Source organism: Chionomys nivalis, chromosome 7, assembly GCF_950005125.1.
Source record: "Chionomys nivalis chromosome 7, mChiNiv1.1, whole genome shotgun sequence".
Taxonomy (NCBI): domain Eukaryota; kingdom Metazoa; phylum Chordata; class Mammalia; order Rodentia; family Cricetidae; genus Chionomys; species Chionomys nivalis.
In genome coordinates this window covers 37169100-37187186 of record NC_080092.1, presented here as the reverse complement: position 1 = coordinate 37187186, position 18087 = coordinate 37169100, and the positions used below count along the sequence as shown (strand labels likewise).

Here is an 18087-nt window from a genome sequence, read left to right as displayed (position 1 = left end):
CAGAAACCGAAAGCCAACAGCACTTGCTACCCACAAAGGCCATTCCCTCTAGTCTACCAGGAAGGTCATTGGATCTGTTTGCCATTCTGGATCTGTAGGATGGACCATCAAGAGAAAGCCCTTTGACTCCCAGGAGAGACGTGTGCCTGTGCTCCAAGCCACAGCCCAGAGTCCTGCAAGGGTCCAACCGCATTATCAGCAGCCAGCAGCCAGGAGGACAACGGGCCTGTTAAATCTCTACCTTGGCAAACAAATGTTTAACCCACTAAAGTGCAAAGGTAAGCTTGTATTACATCCTCCCTCCTTCCCAAAGTCTTCCCAAAATGCCCCTGTGCTCGGCTTCCTGGTCCCGACTCGGCTGACTTGTCACTCTGCGTGGCCATTCCCTTCCGTTCTGGGAACTGTTATCTCACCTGAACTGTGAAGTAACGGGACCAGGGCAGGTGATCCTCAAGTCCCTTCAAAGTCCCTTCAGTGCAGAAACATCAAGCTTCTAGGCCCAGGGTCAAAATTGCCCAAGGTGATGTCACCTCAACACCAGGTAGGCATCACATTTTAGCCACACCACAGGGTGGGTTAGTTTCTGAAAACACCAACCGGACCCATCTAGTTTTCATTTGTGCTATCAGTAGCTCTTAGGCTCCCGCCCAGGTCTTCTTTTATTCTCTGATGAATTAAGGAGCCTAATATCTTTGCTTATGTAGGTTCTATCTGTAGAAAAGTTGTATTACTAAAACTCAAATTTTGCAATTTACAATTTAAAATAACAGTAAATTTAATAGATACTAATAGTTTAATGATTGAAGTTAAATATGGGAATTAATTTTTAATTTATATGTATGGGTGTTTTGTTTGCATGTGTGTCTGTGACCCACAGAAGTGTACTGCCCTCAGAGACCAGAGAGAGTGTTGGCTCTCCTGGGACTGGAGTTATGAACGTTTGAGCCACCATGTGGGTGTTGAGTATCAAACCTGGTCCCCTGGAGGTGCAGCAACCATCTAGATCTCCAGCCACTCATTTTTTAAAAAAAAAAAATTTTCACGCGTGTGTGCACATGTGTGCTTGTATTCCCCCCTCTCTTTCTGTGTGTGTGTGTGTGTGCATATGCGTGTGTGTGTGTATGAGTGAGAATGCCCTCAAAGGCCAGAAGAAGGTATGGGATCCCCTAAAGCTGGAGTTATAGGTAGTTGTGAGCTGCCCAGTGTGGGTGCTGGAACCAGAGCTCAGGTCCTCTGCAAGGGCAACAAATGCTCTTCACCACAGAGCCTGGGCTTCAGCACCACCTCCTCCATCACCACAGAGCCTGGACTCCAGCACTGCCTCCTCCATCACCACAGAGCCTGGGCTTTAGGACCACCTCCTCCATCACCACAGGGCCTGCACTCCAGCACTGCCTCCTCCATCACCACAGAGCCTGTGTTCCAGGCTCCAGCACCTTCTCCTCCATTACCACAGGGCCTGCACTCCAGCACTGCCTCCTCCATCACCACGGAGCCTGGGCTCCAGCACCACCTCCCCCATCACCACAGAGCCTGCACTCCAGGCCCCAGCACCGCCTCCTCCGTCACTGTTTAAAATACCTCCTAAATGTCTCACCCTACAGAAGCCATCTGCATCTCTGTTTCAACATTCAGTCTACATGCATTGCTTTGGTGAAAGACTATGAGAAAGTGTGCTTTCCCTAGACATATACTGGAAAAAGAAGGAACATTTCAACTGTGGCAATTCTTCTCTAACATCACTCCAAAATGCATCTGTTAGCTGCAGCATGGACTCTGACCCTCCCATGCCCCGTTCCTTTAACCACTGTTCCAGCTGTCGGCAGGGACCTGTGGCTCACGCACAATCCCTCACATACGTGGAGGATCTGAATACTAACCTCTTGCATTATATAAGCTCAAAGCAAAGCTTTGACCTCACCAGAAAGCATTTGTGAGCACACGGTGCTAGATATGAGAGTGGGTTGGATGTTCGGCTTGTTTGTTTGTTTGACTTTTTGTTTTTTGTTTTTCTTTAATTTTGCTTGAAAGCTCAAATTTCATGTGAGCCACAAAAACATTGTTGGTGGTTTTTCTTGAATTAATGGGTCTGTTTCTTTCATTTTTCAAAGGAAATGCAAATACTAGGGTCTGAAAACCTAGTTAGCTGTTTGCTCTTTCTAGTAAAACAAACCTTTTCTATTAAGAGCATAATGAACAAGAACTCCAGTTAGTTCAGTTGGCAACTGCCAATATGCACACTATGGCATCTGGTATTTTTTTATAGCGACAACTGAGAGACCCATGCTAAAGGTTGCAATTTAATAAGAATTAATGGTCTCATTATCTCATCAAGGACTTTTTGGTTATTGGAGACAGGCTCTCATGCATCCCAGGCTGGCCTTGAACTCCCTATGTAGTCCAAGATGACTCTGAACTTCTGATCCTCTGGCCTCCAACTCCCAAGTGCCACCACACTGAGTGTATGTATTGCTGGGAACAAGACCCAGGGCCCAGGGCATGCTAGGCAAGCACTCAGCCCCAGCCATTGCCAAGGACAATTTTAAGCGGAAATGGCCTCTTCCTTCTACTCACAAGTGACTAGGATAATACAGATATGTGGGGGTTGAGGGGGAGGAAGCTGCACACACACTAATCCTGCATCCTCGTGCACATGTGAACAGAATGAAAAGCAAATGACATCTTAGCACTTGTAGGAAGAGAAATGTTCTTGGGACCCAAAAGCTCTGCAGACCGTATTCGGCAAATGTTTGTTCCAAATTAACAAAGGCCAGCAGGTAGCTGGCTGGTGTCTCAGCCTGCTGGTCTGGGGAAGCACCACTGAGGTGGGGTAGAGAGCGGTTACTACTACTCAATGGGGCAAAAAGGAGGGAAATGTGCCCTACTCTGTCACAGAAATGCCTAAGGTCTCTACTTTATTGCACTCAATATTTTGGGCTTTTAACTGATCTTTTAAATGCTAGAAGAGTCGGGTGTGGTTAAGCAGCTCTTCCAAGGTCCTTTGCTCCCTACTAAAGTAGATAACGAGGAAGGGTAAAAGGCTTTAAATCACTCCCTCACACTACCTAGGAGAGATTAACAAGAGTCCTCAATCCACCTTGGCCCACCTGGCATGCTTCCTGAATAAATGCCTGGGTAGGTCCTGTCCCCAGGCTGGAGTGACCAAATAAATACTTTCCCCTTAGAAGATGTCCTAACACAAGCCAATGGAAGGTGCTATCTGCTTGGCTTGATTCAAGAAACCATGGACAGTGATAAAAGCAACATTGAGGGCAGTCTAGGCATGCATCTGTGAATGGTGACCTGGAAAGGCCAGCCACAGGTCGAGTTTCAGAAAGGTCTCACTAAAAGTGAAAATTTAGAGTGAGCACAGAAAGCTCTGTGCAAACAAGTTGATGATTGGAAGCATTTCACAACTCCTGAAGGGATTTCCTCCTCCCTGGGAGACATTGATGGGGTGGATGAGGTCAGAGGAAAGACAGGAAGGAGGTCCTGGCTGCCACCAGCAGCACCTTAGGCAATCTTTTCCACCAGATAAATTGCAAATCAATTGGGAATCTATAACAGTATGTTGCATGGGCAATAAGCTAAAAGCCAGAACCTTTGTGTTAGCGGTGGCAAGGAGCCAGTCATGTGAACAGGCTATTTTCCATGCCCACCTCAGTTAACAACAGAAAACGTCCCTCCTAGGAGAGACTGCAGGCAGAGGGCATGTCCCCACAACGTCCACATCCTCTCGAGCAGTCACAGAGAGTGGGGGCACGTAGGCACAAGCAGCCCTCGGTAAGTCACATCCAACCCACAATGGAACCCTGGAAGGGTGACAGCTGAGATTGGGGATAAATGACAGGGCTGCCAAGGACAGGGTCCTGGGACTTTGAAAAGGGCCAGGGGCATGCCTGGAAACTTAGAACAGAACCCCTCCCTCTGAAGTTTGCAGTTTGAGGAGTAAACCTCACACAGCCAGCCCAGTTGCCCAGTGCACTTCTCAACCAGTCCTTATATCTGGAGAGACTGAGGGCCAAAGAGGGCCAAATTTGGCCCCGACGAGAGTGGTACAGCTTCCAGGCTCAAGACTGCAGCCTCCTTAAGGAAGGCAAAGTGGATCTCTCTTCCCTACCTACTCTGGAGGGTTCTTTTTTTTTTTTTTTTTTTTTTTAAATATTTATTTATTTATTTATTATGTATACAACATTCCTTCCATGTATGCTTGCAGGCCAGAAGAGGGCACCAGATCTCATTACAGATGGCTGTGAGCCACCATGTGGTTGCTGGGAATTGAACTCAGGACCTCAGGAAGAGCAGTCAGTGCTCTTAACCTCTGAGCCATCTCTCCAGCCCCTCTGGAGGATTCTTAAATACCGCTGCCACTCCCTCTCCCCACGTCTGCCGCCTGGTGATGGGACAGGAGTCCCATGAGGCTCTGCCAAGGAGGCATTAATGGGGCCAGGTGCATCTGACACTTGGTTCTAGCCCAAGAGATTATGCCTCTAGAGGCTTTTAAGTCAAAGCTCTTCCTGGCCACCAGCCTTCTGGAACTAACAAGGAATAAGAAATGACCAGGAAGGGCAGAGCCCTTTCCTCTGTCAAGCTGGGTATGATGTCAAATGGGAAGATGGAGGCACAAACCGTTCCCGGGGAGACCTGGGGACAGGAAAGCCCACTCCATGGCAGGGGTCACAAGTACTCACGTTGTGCTATTGCTCTCCCCTAAGCGCTGGTAGGAGCCAGGGGAGAAGTTACCAAGGCCTTCAGATGGGGTCTCCTCAGGGCTCACGTCTGTGGAACTATAGTCGTGATAGTCTTCGTTCCGAAGTCTCTGCGTGGACATGGTCGCTGTGGGGACAGAGGCGACATTAAGACCTCCAGTAGCTGGGGCCTTCATCTCCAGGTGTGGGGTGGGCTCAGACACAGCGGTAGCCATTGTCACAGCTGCTCCCAGTGACAGATGCACCACAGGGTGAGTCTGACTGGAGTGGCCAGTCCCAACCAAGGAGAACGCAAGAGGCACGAAGTCCACAGGGCAGGCTGGGCCTGTGTGGCCTCTGCCTCCCCACCTTCCCACATGGTGCCATGCTCATAAATTTCTAAATTAATTCTAGGGCACCTGGGCAACGAATAAGTAAGGTCGCTGGGCAGGGCGGAGTAATGCAAGTGTGCACTTCCAAGGAGCCTTCCCTGGTCTTCTGGCTGGGTTCACGCCCACCCTCCTCTGAGCTTATCTCTTGAACCTCAAACACTAGTTAAATCACACGCCTTCCTCAAGAGCGAGCTCTCAGATGACATGAACCTAGATGTTTCTTCGGGTGTCCTTTTTAATCCTCTGCCTTCAGCAGACAGTGCAGTGTTAGTCATGAGATCCCTCAGGGCCACGCAATTCTCCTCCAGCTCCACAGGGTCCCAGACCACAAACAACTCCCTTATTCTCACCATGAGCTCTGCCCATCTCCTACTCTTTGGAAACTGTAATGGTTAATTTGAATCATCACCTTGACACATCTTACAATCCCCTTAAAAAGAGAATCTCAGTGAAGGTCTATCTAGATCAGGTTGACCTGCGGGGCGCATCTATAGGGGAACCATCTTAAGTTAACTGATGTGAAAAGATACGGCCCACTATGGGCAACACCATTCCCTAGGAAAACCAAGCTGAGCACAAACAAGCATGGGAGTGTGTCTGCATTCATTTCTCTTTGCTCTTGACTGTGGATACAGTTAACTGTTTCAAGTTTCTGCCACCTTCACATCCCTGAAACAAATGACTAGAACCGGAAATTCTGAGCTAAAATTAACCCTTTCTCCTCCAGCTTGTTCACATGGAGGCTTTCATCAGAGCAACAGGGACGGAACTAGGTCGGGGTGATCAGGAAGGCTCATCCCCTCACCCTGGGCTCTTCTTGCCACCAACCTGAGTGTTGGAATATGGTGGCTGACCACAGCTCAGAGGAAGAGGAATGAGAGCAGGAAAGACCATGAGATACCCCATCTTTGTCTCAGTAGCTCCTCTCCATGATGCTGTGTTGGGGGCTCATAAAATGGTTCCCAAAGTCCAGTACAAAAATCACAGCTTTGGCAACCAAGCAGTGTGAACTAAAGGAGGAGCCTGAAGGCCACAGGAGCTGCCCCAACAGCACGTCTGCTCCATGCCTTCCTCCTCTCAACCTCTGTCCCTGAAGTGAATCTCAGACACCAGAATTCTTCCCCTCTCTGCCAAGCAGCCATGAGACCTAAAATGGCCATTCTACCCCTCCTGTTTTCTTTGTCCTGTCCTGGAAGGAGGGAAAGTTCCACACAGAGGCAGACAGAATCTGAATGGTCAGACGGGTGGGGTGTAGCTCAGCTGGCGTCCTCTACCACACACTGTGGCCGCTTTTCCACACAACTGCCCACACTTCAGCAAAGCAGAACGTACAATCGGGAATGTGAGCTCAAAGTGAACGGAACCCCCTGGGCCCTTCCATATTTTCCTCAGAAGGCTCCCATGTCACATAAAATGTTGACTAAATAAACACTCGCACCCTCATTAAAGCCGTCTTCTTACAGGAACATTGATCATGACCTTCATGATGGGGAGGACGGTGTCACACCTTTCCAGCCCCATGCCTTCTCTTAAGATGTTTTTAAATGTTTATGAATTTGTTCATGTTTAATGGCTGGTGAAAGAAGCAACCCTCCCTGCTGTGTGCTGATGAGGGATGGTGAGGCTATGTCCTCTCCACATGGCTCTGGGGAAGAGAGGAGGGGAGAAGAGCAGAGGGAAGGGCTTTTCTCAGCCAGGGGAAAGTCGTGGAAGCCCCCAGAACCCTAGCCCAGTGCTAAGGAGTCTTCACAGGTCACCTTAAACCCCTCATTGCATAGAGGAAGGCTCTCCCCCAAAGACAGAGGGGCCTGTCCTGCCAAGCCATAGCAAGGCCAGAAGTGTATCTCCTTCCTGACTGCCTGTTGGTGTGGAAATGTGTCCTGGTGACAGTGCCAGGTGCTGTGGGATCTAAACGGAAAAGAGTCAGCTCCCTATTCTTCAAGGGTCCACAGTCTAATAAAGGTGGGAAAGTACATTAGCAATAAAAACATGATCAAGAAAACCCATTCCTTCTCCACCAGGCTCTCCCCCAGCAAGCAGACACCAGCCTGGCTCTGAGATGAAGCTGACTCTCCAACTGCCACCCCAACACCAGCTGCCCAGAGGATGTCTCTCTGCTCAGGGCTCCACTCTGCAGACGCCTGAAAACCAGCCCTACCTCCAGCACAAGAGTGATCCAGGGACACATCATCTTCTACCAACTGCGAGCCAGGTAAGGAGCTGCGTATCCTCACAAGGGAACTACATAGTGGAAAGCCAGTGAAGGGCTCTTACTCTACTTTCTGCCGCTTTAACAAACTATCTGAAGCTAGGTGATTTATTAATAAATGAGCAGGAGCTGGAAAGATGGCTCAGTGGTTGAGAGCACTGGCTGATCTTCCAGAGGTCCTGAGTTCAATTCCCAGCAACCACATTGGGGCTCACAACCATCTCTAGTGGGATCTGGTGCCCTCTTCTGGCATAGAGGTGCACATGCAGATAGAGCACACATGCATAAAATAAATCTTTTAGAAGGAAGGGAGGAAGAGAAGGAATGGGAGGGAAGGAAGTGAGGGAAGGGAGGGAGGGAGGGAGGGAGGGAGGGAGGGAGGGAGGGAGGGAGGGAGCTCACAGTTCTGAGTGTTCAAGTATCTATTGCTTCCCTCAATGGTCTCACCCTGCTTTATGCATGGCAGAAAACCAGAAACCCATGGGAAGTGAGGAAGAAAGGTCACAAGAGTGAGGAGGCAAGATCACAAGGTGAGAAGAGACCAAGGGGAAGAGCCATGTTCACTTCCTAACTGTTCCCAAGGTTACTAACCCACTCACTGGGCAACTACATCAACCCCTCCATGACAGTAGTGTCCCGTGGGTCTGTTAGAGACCCCAAGATTCCTCAACACCATCACCTTGGGGACGGAGCCTGTAACCCCAGGGAGGAACCCCCGGCTCTACAGTCACCAGCTCCCACTGAGAGCCCAAGGATTGCATTGACTCATGGGACACAGAGACTCGAGCACATCTGGGGGAAGCAAAAGCCTACATTGATGTAGAAAGTGGAAACCCTCTTTGTCATACGAGCAAAAGCTAATAATGAGTCGATGTGCACACCAGGAGGCCTGGGTGTGAAGCTGGCCTCTGTCACCAATTTGCTTGGTAACCAAACAATTTTCTCCCCTATGATCTTAGTTTGCAAACACAAAGAGGAGAGTGGGACACGCAGACCGGGGCTCCCTGTAGCTCTGAGGTGCCAATCAAAGAATGGAATTGCCTATGTGCATAGCAACTTACTTTTAGTCTCTTCCAGCACACCCCACGTATCTAAATAGAACCTGTATATGAGCTGTGAAGGCAGAGGCAAAACAGGACGACAATAAATCCCAACCCAGCACAAACCAACTGTGGCCAGGGTGTGGTGACTCAACCTATAATCCCAGCAGTCAGGAGTCAAATTACAAATTCAAGGCCAGCCTGGGCAATACAGTAAGACCCTGTTTCAAACCTAATTAAACCGGATGTGGTCACTCATGCCTTTAATCCCAGCACTTGGGAGACAAAGGCAGATGGATCTCAGCGAGTTCCAGGCTAGCCAGGGGTACATACTGAGACCTTGTCTAAAAAATAAAAAAATAAAAAATTAATTTCATTTAATAATAAAATACAGGAAATTTATGTTAAAGGGTCTGCTGTGGCGCAGATTCTCAATTTGTCCCTGACACTGTAAAGAGGTTTCTCTATGCCGTGTGTCAAAAGTGAAGTTCCCCACAGCAGAATGAAGCGAAGGCAACTGCTCAAAACTAAACTGAAATCTCTAGATCTGAGGTCTAATGGGTGGCTACCGATACGGGGGATGTGGCTTAGCAACGGTGTGCATAGTGATGCTGGGGGAGATGCCGTTTATAGGCATTGGTTAATGATAAACTTAAATGAATAACATAATAATACATGCTACAGATGCGGGTGATTCCAGGCTACACCAGGATGGGAAGGGGAAGCAGGCAGAGAGTTGCAGGGGGCTTGGGCATTGCATTGTGTACCAGGCAACACACTAAAAGAATCATGAAGTTAGAACACACTGTATATCCAGGGCTCAGGGCCAGGAGCAGGAAAGGGGTGGAAATCTGATAAAGAAGGAGGCAGTGAGAACCTCCACCCTTATGACTTAAGAACTACAACACCTGTTTTGTTTTTGGCTTGTTTTTGTTTTGGGGATGGGGATCAAAGTGACAGAATCACACAGGCTAGGAAGCGCTCTACCACTGGGTTGTAGCACAAGCATCCCTCTTACCCCCATTTTGTTGTTGTTGTTGAGTCAGAGTCTTGCCCTTGAACTCACTCTTGAGATCTTCAGGCCTCAGCCTCTCAAGTAGCTGGGATTACAGGCCTACACCCTCAGGCCAGGCCACTGAAAGTCAAAGGGCTGCCTCATGCATTAGACTTTTTCTTTAGAACCTTGAGGATTCTTTAGTGCAGAGACTGACAGGAAGGGGGAGGGAGGTACCTGGTTATTGTAGAATATTATTTTAAGATGTGTTCATGCCGCGGAACATTTGTTTAATGATGCAAAGATGTGTTGCATTCTTTTATGTTGCATTTGTTTAACTCTGTGAAGCTGCATTACTTTGCCTGTATAAAACACCTGACTGATCTAATAAAGAGCTAAAAGGCCAATAGCAAGGCAGGAAGGAAGATAGGTGGGGTCGGCAGGCAGAGAGAATAAAGAGAAGGAGGATCAAGGAGCAAAAGAACAAGGAGAGGGGGACGCTAGGGGCCAGCCACCCAGGCAGTCATAGAGTAAGACTGAAAGTCAGAAACACAGAAGAAAAGGAAAAGGCCCAGAGACAAAAGGTGGATGAGATAATTTAAGTTAAGGAAAGCTGGCTAGAACTAAGCCAAGCTAAGGTCAGGCATTTATAAGAAATAATAAGCTTTCATGTGCTTATCTGGGAGCTGGGTGGTGGGCTGTCAAAAGAGCAAAGAGTCGAAAGAGAGAGAAAAAAAAAAACCAACAAACACTTGGTTGTTCAGGAAGAACCTTCTATTATATTTGCACAGTTGTCCAAACAGACAAGACCAGTCTGGGAGAAGGCATATTTCCCAGGGCTTGGGATGGGGCCCAGCTGGTAGGCAGCTTGCCTGGCATAGCACGCACAAGGCCCTGGCTCCCTCTTCAGCACCAGTATGGAGTGCAGGTCTGTAATCCAGCACTCAGGAGACGCAGACAAGAAGGCTCACAAACTCAAGGTCCTCCAAGGCTGGCCTGGGCTACAGGAGACCCTGTCTTAGAGAGGGGGAGGGAGGACAGAGAGAGTCCATCTCCGGCAAGGCTAGGCAATACCCCACTCTCAGTTGGCACACTGGGGAGGGTGAACACAGTCACCCCATTCTACACAGGGCCTCTCCTTCCTCTTCCTTTTCCTGCTCCCCTGCTGTGCCACCCACCCCCTAGCTCCCTTGAGGAAGCCTGGCATCCACGTCAGCTCCAGCAACTGCCAACCCCTGCCCCCTTGGGAGATTTAATGGGACCTGTTAACGTGAAATGAGGGTTATGTAATGCGAGAAAGTTGAAGCAGGCTTGTCTTTCAGGTTCTTGAGGACAGCAACAGTTTATGGATTATGTGTGGTCCGTCAACACAAGGCGAAGTCTCCACTCAACAGGACCCATAGGGAAGCTACGGCAGAATTACCAGGATGGGCTACAAAGTGAGACAAAACAAACCCAGGGATCAGAGCTGAACCCTGAACACACTAGAATAAAAATGACACAATACCTTATGAATTTAAATTTTTATGTGGTCTATGTGTTACAGTGATATTACTTTGGAATATATTCAGCTAAATATTAAAATGAAAAAAATGCTATTTTGCCTTTTGGCTAAGATCAGATGTAGAAACTGAAAAAAAAGGTTTTTTCTAGATTGTAATGCTATTACATTATATTTAGAAAGCAGAGAGAATGTGCATGCTATCTATTGGCTCTGCTCAGCCAAGGCTAGGAAGCCTTATTTTATTTTTATGTTTTTCTTTTGGACTCAGGCTCTCCTCTCTCTGTAACTCAGACTGGTCTCTCTCCACTGTGTCAGCCACCCGAGTGCTGGGTTACAGGGGTGCACCCAAACACTCAGCAGGTTTGGTTTTATTGGGCTTCCCGAGTGACCCTGATCACAATCATTTACACAAAGCGCTTCAAAATATATAATCTTATCATGATGCCTATACTTCCGGCCTCACCTCCCACCAGTCATGAACCGGTAGTAATTTTTAAAAATAGATTTTAAGATTTATTTTACTGATGTGTATGCGTGTGCATTTTGTGTGAATATATGTCAGAAAAGGGCATAAGAGTCCCTGGAGCTGGAGTTACACACAGCTATGTCCCTCCCGCATGGGGGCTGGGAACCAAGCTTGGCCTTCTGGGCAGAGGAGCAAATGCACTTAACCTCTGAGCCATCTCTCCAGTCCACTGTGGTGAGTACTTGCAAACTAAGTGGTCTATTATTTTAACGCTATGAGTTGGATTCTAGAACCAGTTCATTCTTTTCTCTGGTACTAGAATTCTATAAAAAAGAACAGAAGACACAGACTGGGTTGCCCAATGTCTAGCAGGAGGGAAGTGAAAATTTCTTCCATCTACAAGAATAGTTAGAAACAGCATCGGGAGGCGCTCCACCAAAGCCACCACGGTGTATTCTGCAATCCAGCCTCGTGCCTGAAGGAGTCCCATGCTGGGGCAGCCACGGGACAGCTGCTGTTGTCAGCAGTGCACGGTAACTAAGGGACAGGCAAGCTTGGTTAGTTTTTACCCACACACACCAAGTGCCAGGGCCAGGCGTGACTTCACAAGAGCCTACATCCAGAGGCAAACCACAGCCTATGCAGAGAAGGCTCCATCCAACTGCCAGATGCAGAAAGGTCACCTGCAATTCCAGGTCAGCAAACCACAGTTCCGGACCAATACCCTTCTACCAACCCTTCTACCACCAGATGGTACAGGCTCTAAAATGCCTAGCCCCAAACTAGTCCCAGAGCAAGATATATACAGGCTGGCATCAGGAAGGAACTCCAACAAAGTTACTCTCTCTGCTTCTCTATCTGAACTCCTTCACCTGAGAGACGGTCCCCAGTACGCCAAGCTGTAGTACTGTTAGGAAGATAAGATAAAGCCCAGGTGCATTGCCTGGCACACAGTGGACCCTCAGTGATGGTAGTGACTGTTACCATGGAGACACCCTGGACCAGAGAAAGATTCTTTACACAAACTTTGTAGTGCCGGTTAACACTCTACAGGATTGGCATCTCAAGCCAGGGTCACTGTATTAGCCGGGATTCTCTAGAGGACAGAACTGACAAGGATTCAGTCATTGTTCAGCCCACAAGGTGGGATGTCTCGGCTGGTCTTCAGCATATGCCGGAATCCTGAAGAAGAAGGCTCTCATTACAGTGAAGGAATGGACTTGCTAGCAAGAGCAAGCAGGCAGGGAGCTCCTCCTTCTTCCTCGTCCTTTACACAGGCTGCCAGCAGGTGTGGCCCAGGTTAAAGGCGGATCTTCCCATCTCAAAAGATCTGGGTGAAAAGTGTGGCTTGCCATTTCAAATGATTTAATTAAGACAAGAAAATCCCTCATGGGTATACCCAGCTGCTTAGTTTTGGTTAATTTCCATTGTAGTCATGTAGACAACCAAGAATGGCCAGCACACCGCCGGGAGAAGGGAATCTCAATGGAGAAAATGCCTACATCCAATTCCTGCAGGCAAGTCTGTGAATGTGAAGCATTTCCTTGATTAATGATTGATGTGGGAGGGCCCAGTTCACTGGACGTGGTACCACCCATGAGCAGGTGGTCCTGGTTGGTGTAAGGAAGCAGGCTGGGCATGGGGAGCAAGCCAGTAAGCAGTGTTCCTCCATGGCCTCGGCTTCAGGTCCTCCCTTGCTGAGTTCCTGCCCAGATGCCCTTCATTATAAGCTATAAGATGTAACAAAGCCTTTCCTCCCCAACTTGCTTTGGGCCATGATGTTTATCACAGCAACAGAGAGCAAACTAGGGCAAGGACTGAGACGGGTCCCTAACTTGAAAATGTTGAGCTAAGACCAAAGGCCTGCAATGCCCTGCACAGACAGACTGCTGAATTCACAGAGAAAGGCAGCACAGAGGAGACCCTGCCACACACACATACACACATACACACACACACACACACACACACACACACACACACAGGAGCAGGTCATTGAGTCCTGGCTTGGATGTCTAGGCTTCCAAGAGCAATGTATTTCAGGTAGCCTCACATACAGCATCCTGTGGCTTCCATGCTAAGCAGCTTACATCCCAATCCATGAGGCGGAGGTCTGCATTTTGCATCTGGCCAAAGGAAGGAGGCATGAGATCCCCAAGGCCTGGACTCAGGTCAACGGACGAAATGGGACTCTCCCTCACAGGAAAAAGAAAAGTCACTGCAGGAACATGGTTCTAGAAACGGTCAGCAGCAGCTTCGGGGCCGGTGAAAGCAGGAAAAAAAAAAAAAATTCACCAGCTCAGCCCAAGGTCTGGTTTCAAGACAGGGAAAGAGCAACAAGAAGCCAGCTCTAAAGAGCTGAGACCCTCATGAAGTGGGAGCTGAGGCAAAAGGAAGGAAACGAGGTGCTGGCAAGTAGCTGTCAGTAAAATCTTGCCTTGCAAACACAAGGGCCTGAGTTCATTTCCCGAAACCAACGGGAAAAGCCAGCACAATGATTCCCTCATAATCCAGGTGCTTGGGAAATGGAGACAGGTGAATCCACGGGCTCACGGCCAACCCAACCTAAACAATCAGCCAGCTACAGGCCAAGGAGACTGTCTCAGCAAAGGTAGATAGTGCCTGGGGAACATCACCTCAGGTTGTGCACTGATTTCACACACACACACACACACGCACACATGCACACACTCATGCATGTGCACAAACACACAGAGAAAGGAAGAGGGAGGATGGGAGGAAAGGGAAAGGGGAAGAGAGGGCAGGAGGGGGAAAGGGGTTGAGAGAAAGGGAAAAGGAGAGGGGAGGAGAGAAGGAAAACACAGCTGTATTTAGGTCAGTTCTCTAGCCAACTAGAGAGTCACCTGCAACGAACCCAAGGTAATCAATTAAATGCCCAATGATAATTCCATGTGGCGACAAGGAACTCCACACCACTGTGTCCAACACAAAAGAGAACTGATTCCTTGAAAGTTTTCATGCTCAAAACCACTTCCCTGACTGCACTGATCTCAACTGTAGTCTCCAGAATAATAAAATAAATAAATGCCTCTCTCCTAGACTCAGGGCTAGACAAAGACAGCGAAACATGAATGAGGCCAAAGGAACAGCCACGGGGTTTAAAGAGAACGTAGAGACATAAAAACAAAGAGGCTGCAGTGAGCATATATGTCACACAGCCTCAAGTTAGTGCTAAGTGCTGAGAGCCAGCGGCACCTCCTACTTTCAACCTCAAGAACATTTTTAAAGAAACATGGTCCATAGTCGAAAATTAAGGGATGGGATGTGGACTATGTCCACCATACTTTTTTTTTTTTTTTGGTTTTTCGAGACAGGGTTTCTCTGTAGCTACGGAGCCTGTCCTGGAATTAGCTCTTGTAGACCAGGCTGGTCTCGAACTCACAGAGATCCGCCTGCCTCTGCCTCCCAAGTGCTGGGATTAAAGGCGTGCGCCACCACCGCCCGGCGGGATGTGGACTATGGAAGAGTGCTTGCTCAGTATGTCCAAGGGCCCGGGTTCCATCCATCCAAACAAAAATCCTATATGCTAAATATACTTGTTAATTAGTAAATTAGAATGCAAACAAGAGCCAAAAGAGGTCTTGGTCCTGAGAAAAATAAGTTGCCAGTTGTCTATTCAGCCATAGTGGGGGCCGTAGAGGGGCAAGGGTTGTACATTCAAGACAATCAGGAATAAGTATAGGTAAAATTCCTTCCAGAACGAGATCTAGCCCTTGTACACAAGCAGTGAGCAATCTCTCCAAATAAGAGCAAACAGATCCCAATGATGAGAATGTCAGAACAAAAGGACGCCCGGGGGGCTCAATCAGCCCTATTGCCATACACTGAAAAATGTAAACCCAGCTGAGGATTCCCAGTCTCCTTAGGCGTCAAGCAAGAGGCAAAAGCTAAAACACTAGGCGATTCCCAAGGGTCAGTCAGTTCCATACAGGACACTATGTTGCTATCCTGTATCAACAAGCTCCAGCCCCAGGTCCCCACATACACCCCCCCCCCCGCGCGCCAAAAAAAAAATCCATCCACATAAGCAGTCGCTACCAAAATCTAATTATGGGAAACAAAACAAAGCAAATGGTCTTCAAGTTCACATCAGGGCTTCTCCACGCCCTGGCCCCTCTAGCCTATTCCAGCTCCTATTTCATATTTCTGTGTGACTTCCACAAAACAGGAGAACAGTTAGAAACGAAGCCTACAGAGTGATGAGTGTGCAAGAAATAAAAAACCATCAGCGAACAGAACCACACCCAGAGCCCAAGCCTGGCGTGGAGAACCCAGGCAGAGCAGAGCTAAACAAGGACGCGACCCACAGCGGAAGGGACAAGTGGCCCTTCGCAGGGAGAGTTTCCCCGCAGAAGGCGACGTGGCAGGAGGCTAACAGCTACCGGAGCTGACACCCTGCCGCGAGAATATCTCAGAAGCCCCCATACAACCCCGAGCCTCAGTTTCCCCTCCTATCGGAGGAGGGGAGTTGCAGTTTGGTATCCTGTGACCCAAGGCAAGGGCATGGCTCGTCCAGCCGCATTAGGAAACATGGGGTTGACCAGAGCTGGGCATTCGTGAGACCCTCTCCACCTGGAAACCGTGACTGCACACCTGTCAAAAGGGCTCGGGAAACCCCACCCCACGGGTGACCGGTCCCTGAGCAGCAGCGTTTGCTTAGCGGGAGGACCGGGCGCCTGGCGCTACAGCAGGACGTGTCTCCGAACTGCAGCGCAGGGCGTGCACAACTCACCGCTCGACCCTGTCCAGCCCAGGCTCCGGCTCCAGCTCAACCCACCCCGCGCAGCCTCAGCGACGACCCCTAGCCATCGTTTTTAAGTCTGCTGGACAGCCGCTTCCGGACCCCGTCACGTGACGCCGGCTCCCCAGCCCAAGTCATGTGCTGTCGCGCTCCACGCTCCTCCTCCCAGATTCTTGTTCCGCAGCGTCACCTGGCGGCCTTCAGCCGCCGCTGCAGAAAAGGCTGCCCTCTGGGACCTCCACAGCTCAGGCCACCTTGACTTGGAGTGGGCTGTCCCCGTTTTTGCAAAGTATATCAATGAGCATGTACGCTTTTATAACCACAAACATGCATCTTTGGGGGGGGGGGGGGGGCAAAATCATGCATCCAGGCCTGGTGGTACAAAATTGCAGTCCCAGAGCTGGGAAGAACAAAAGTTCAAGGCCTATTTGGTTGCAGAGTGAATTCAAGGCCAGCTCGGGTAACTTAAAGACACTCTTCTTCAATTTAAATTTTCTAAAGGGAGTGTTGTGTGCTGGGGAAATAGTTCACTGGGTATAATGAGAACATGAGTTAAGATCCCCAGCAGCCACATTAAAAATAAAATAAAATAAAATAAAAATAAAAAAAAAATAAAAAGCTAAGCATGGCAATGTGTACCATAACACCAGGGTTCGGGACCTGAAGCAGAAAGATCTCTGGGCCTCTTCAGCAACTAACTGATCAGCCAAAACAGTGGGCTCCAGGTTCAGTAAGAGAGAGACCTTGTCTGAAAACAGTAAGATGGAGGAGGCAACTCCAGGAGACAAAGAATGTCACTGACTTTCCTCTGCCCCACCCCTATGTACACACTCAACATACATATACTCCACACAGACACACACACATAGACATGGTTATATATACTCCATGCACCACACATGCACACAGAAATGCACGCACGTACACATGCATGCATATACTCCAAACATCATACAAACACAAGCATACACTCTGTATACCACACACAAGCATATGCTCCGTACACCACACAGAGATACACACATGCATATACTACATACACCATACACACAGATGCATACACCATACACACAGATGCACACACATACACATGCATGCATATACTACACACACCATACACACACAAGCATACACTCCATACACTATACACACACAAGTATATGCTCCATACACCACACAGAGATACACACATGCATATACTTCCTACACATACACACTCAGTTTTTAATAAATAAATGTGAAAGACTATTTTTTAAGAAAGGAAAAGAAAAAGCAATACAACTTCCAGAGACCCTCTCCACACTTGCTGGATATCACCTGGGAGTGACATCCGCAAAGACATGGGGAGATTGGGATTCCCCTTCTGCTGAGAGCCCCACATCACAGGACTGGCTTGGTGTGTTATATGTTGTCTAGCACTTCCTACAGTGTGGCAGAGTGTAACCCCGAGGCCTGATCCCCTTCACTTCCTGCTGGGTGACTTCAGAACTCCCTTTGGGTTCCTCATCTAGAAAGCTCAGTTCTTCCCCTCCCCTGGTGGTTTGCAGGTCACATAAGATCTGTCACCTAAAGGGGTCATGCTACAGAGAGATTTTGGATAACTCCTTCTGCCCCTAACAGTAGGGGTCACTTCTGTTCTCCCCTAAACCCCAACCTCAAGGGCAATGCATCCTGAAATGTCATATGAACTCTGCTCAGATCCCTCTCCTTCGCAGGTCCACGGTTCTCTGGTCCACCTGGGTACACTCAGCTTCCATCCTCTCCGCTGAAGGTCTTGCATTTCCTTGTACATTAACTGATTCTATCACCGTGTGGACCCTCATGATACATGCCAGAACACTGGTGGTGGTCAATCCAGCGTCCACTTTACCAGAGCAAGCTTCCAGGCCCTGGCGGCAGTAAACACTATGCCTGCTATTACAGGACAGTAACCGCTGTGGCCAGGACACATACGTCCAGGCCCTTTGTCAGTGTCCCAAGAGCGGAGTCACTGTTCACACTCGTGGACCTCTGCTATAGCAGGAGCACTCAG

The 18087-nt window shown here is 48.7% G+C and overlaps 1 protein-coding gene across 2 annotated transcripts in view; it reads right to left on the bottom strand.

Moving 5' to 3' along the window:
* The window catches only part of Slc36a1 (solute carrier family 36 member 1), a 34476-nt gene extending 18305 nt beyond the window's left edge, over window positions 1–16171 (bottom strand). The window contains exons 1-2 of one of the 2 annotated variants that reach the window (XM_057775099.1): window positions 16047–16171; window positions 4692–4836 (exon numbers count right to left, since the gene is read on the bottom strand). In XM_057775099.1, the coding sequence (XP_057631082.1) occupies window positions 4692–4831 (140 nt within the window). In that variant the 5' untranslated portion in view covers window positions 4832–4836; window positions 16047–16171. The remainder of the gene's footprint in view (window positions 1–4691; window positions 4837–16046) is intronic. The other variant, XM_057775100.1, reaches the window with a different exon arrangement.
* Window positions 16172–18087: the final 1916 nt, after the last annotated feature.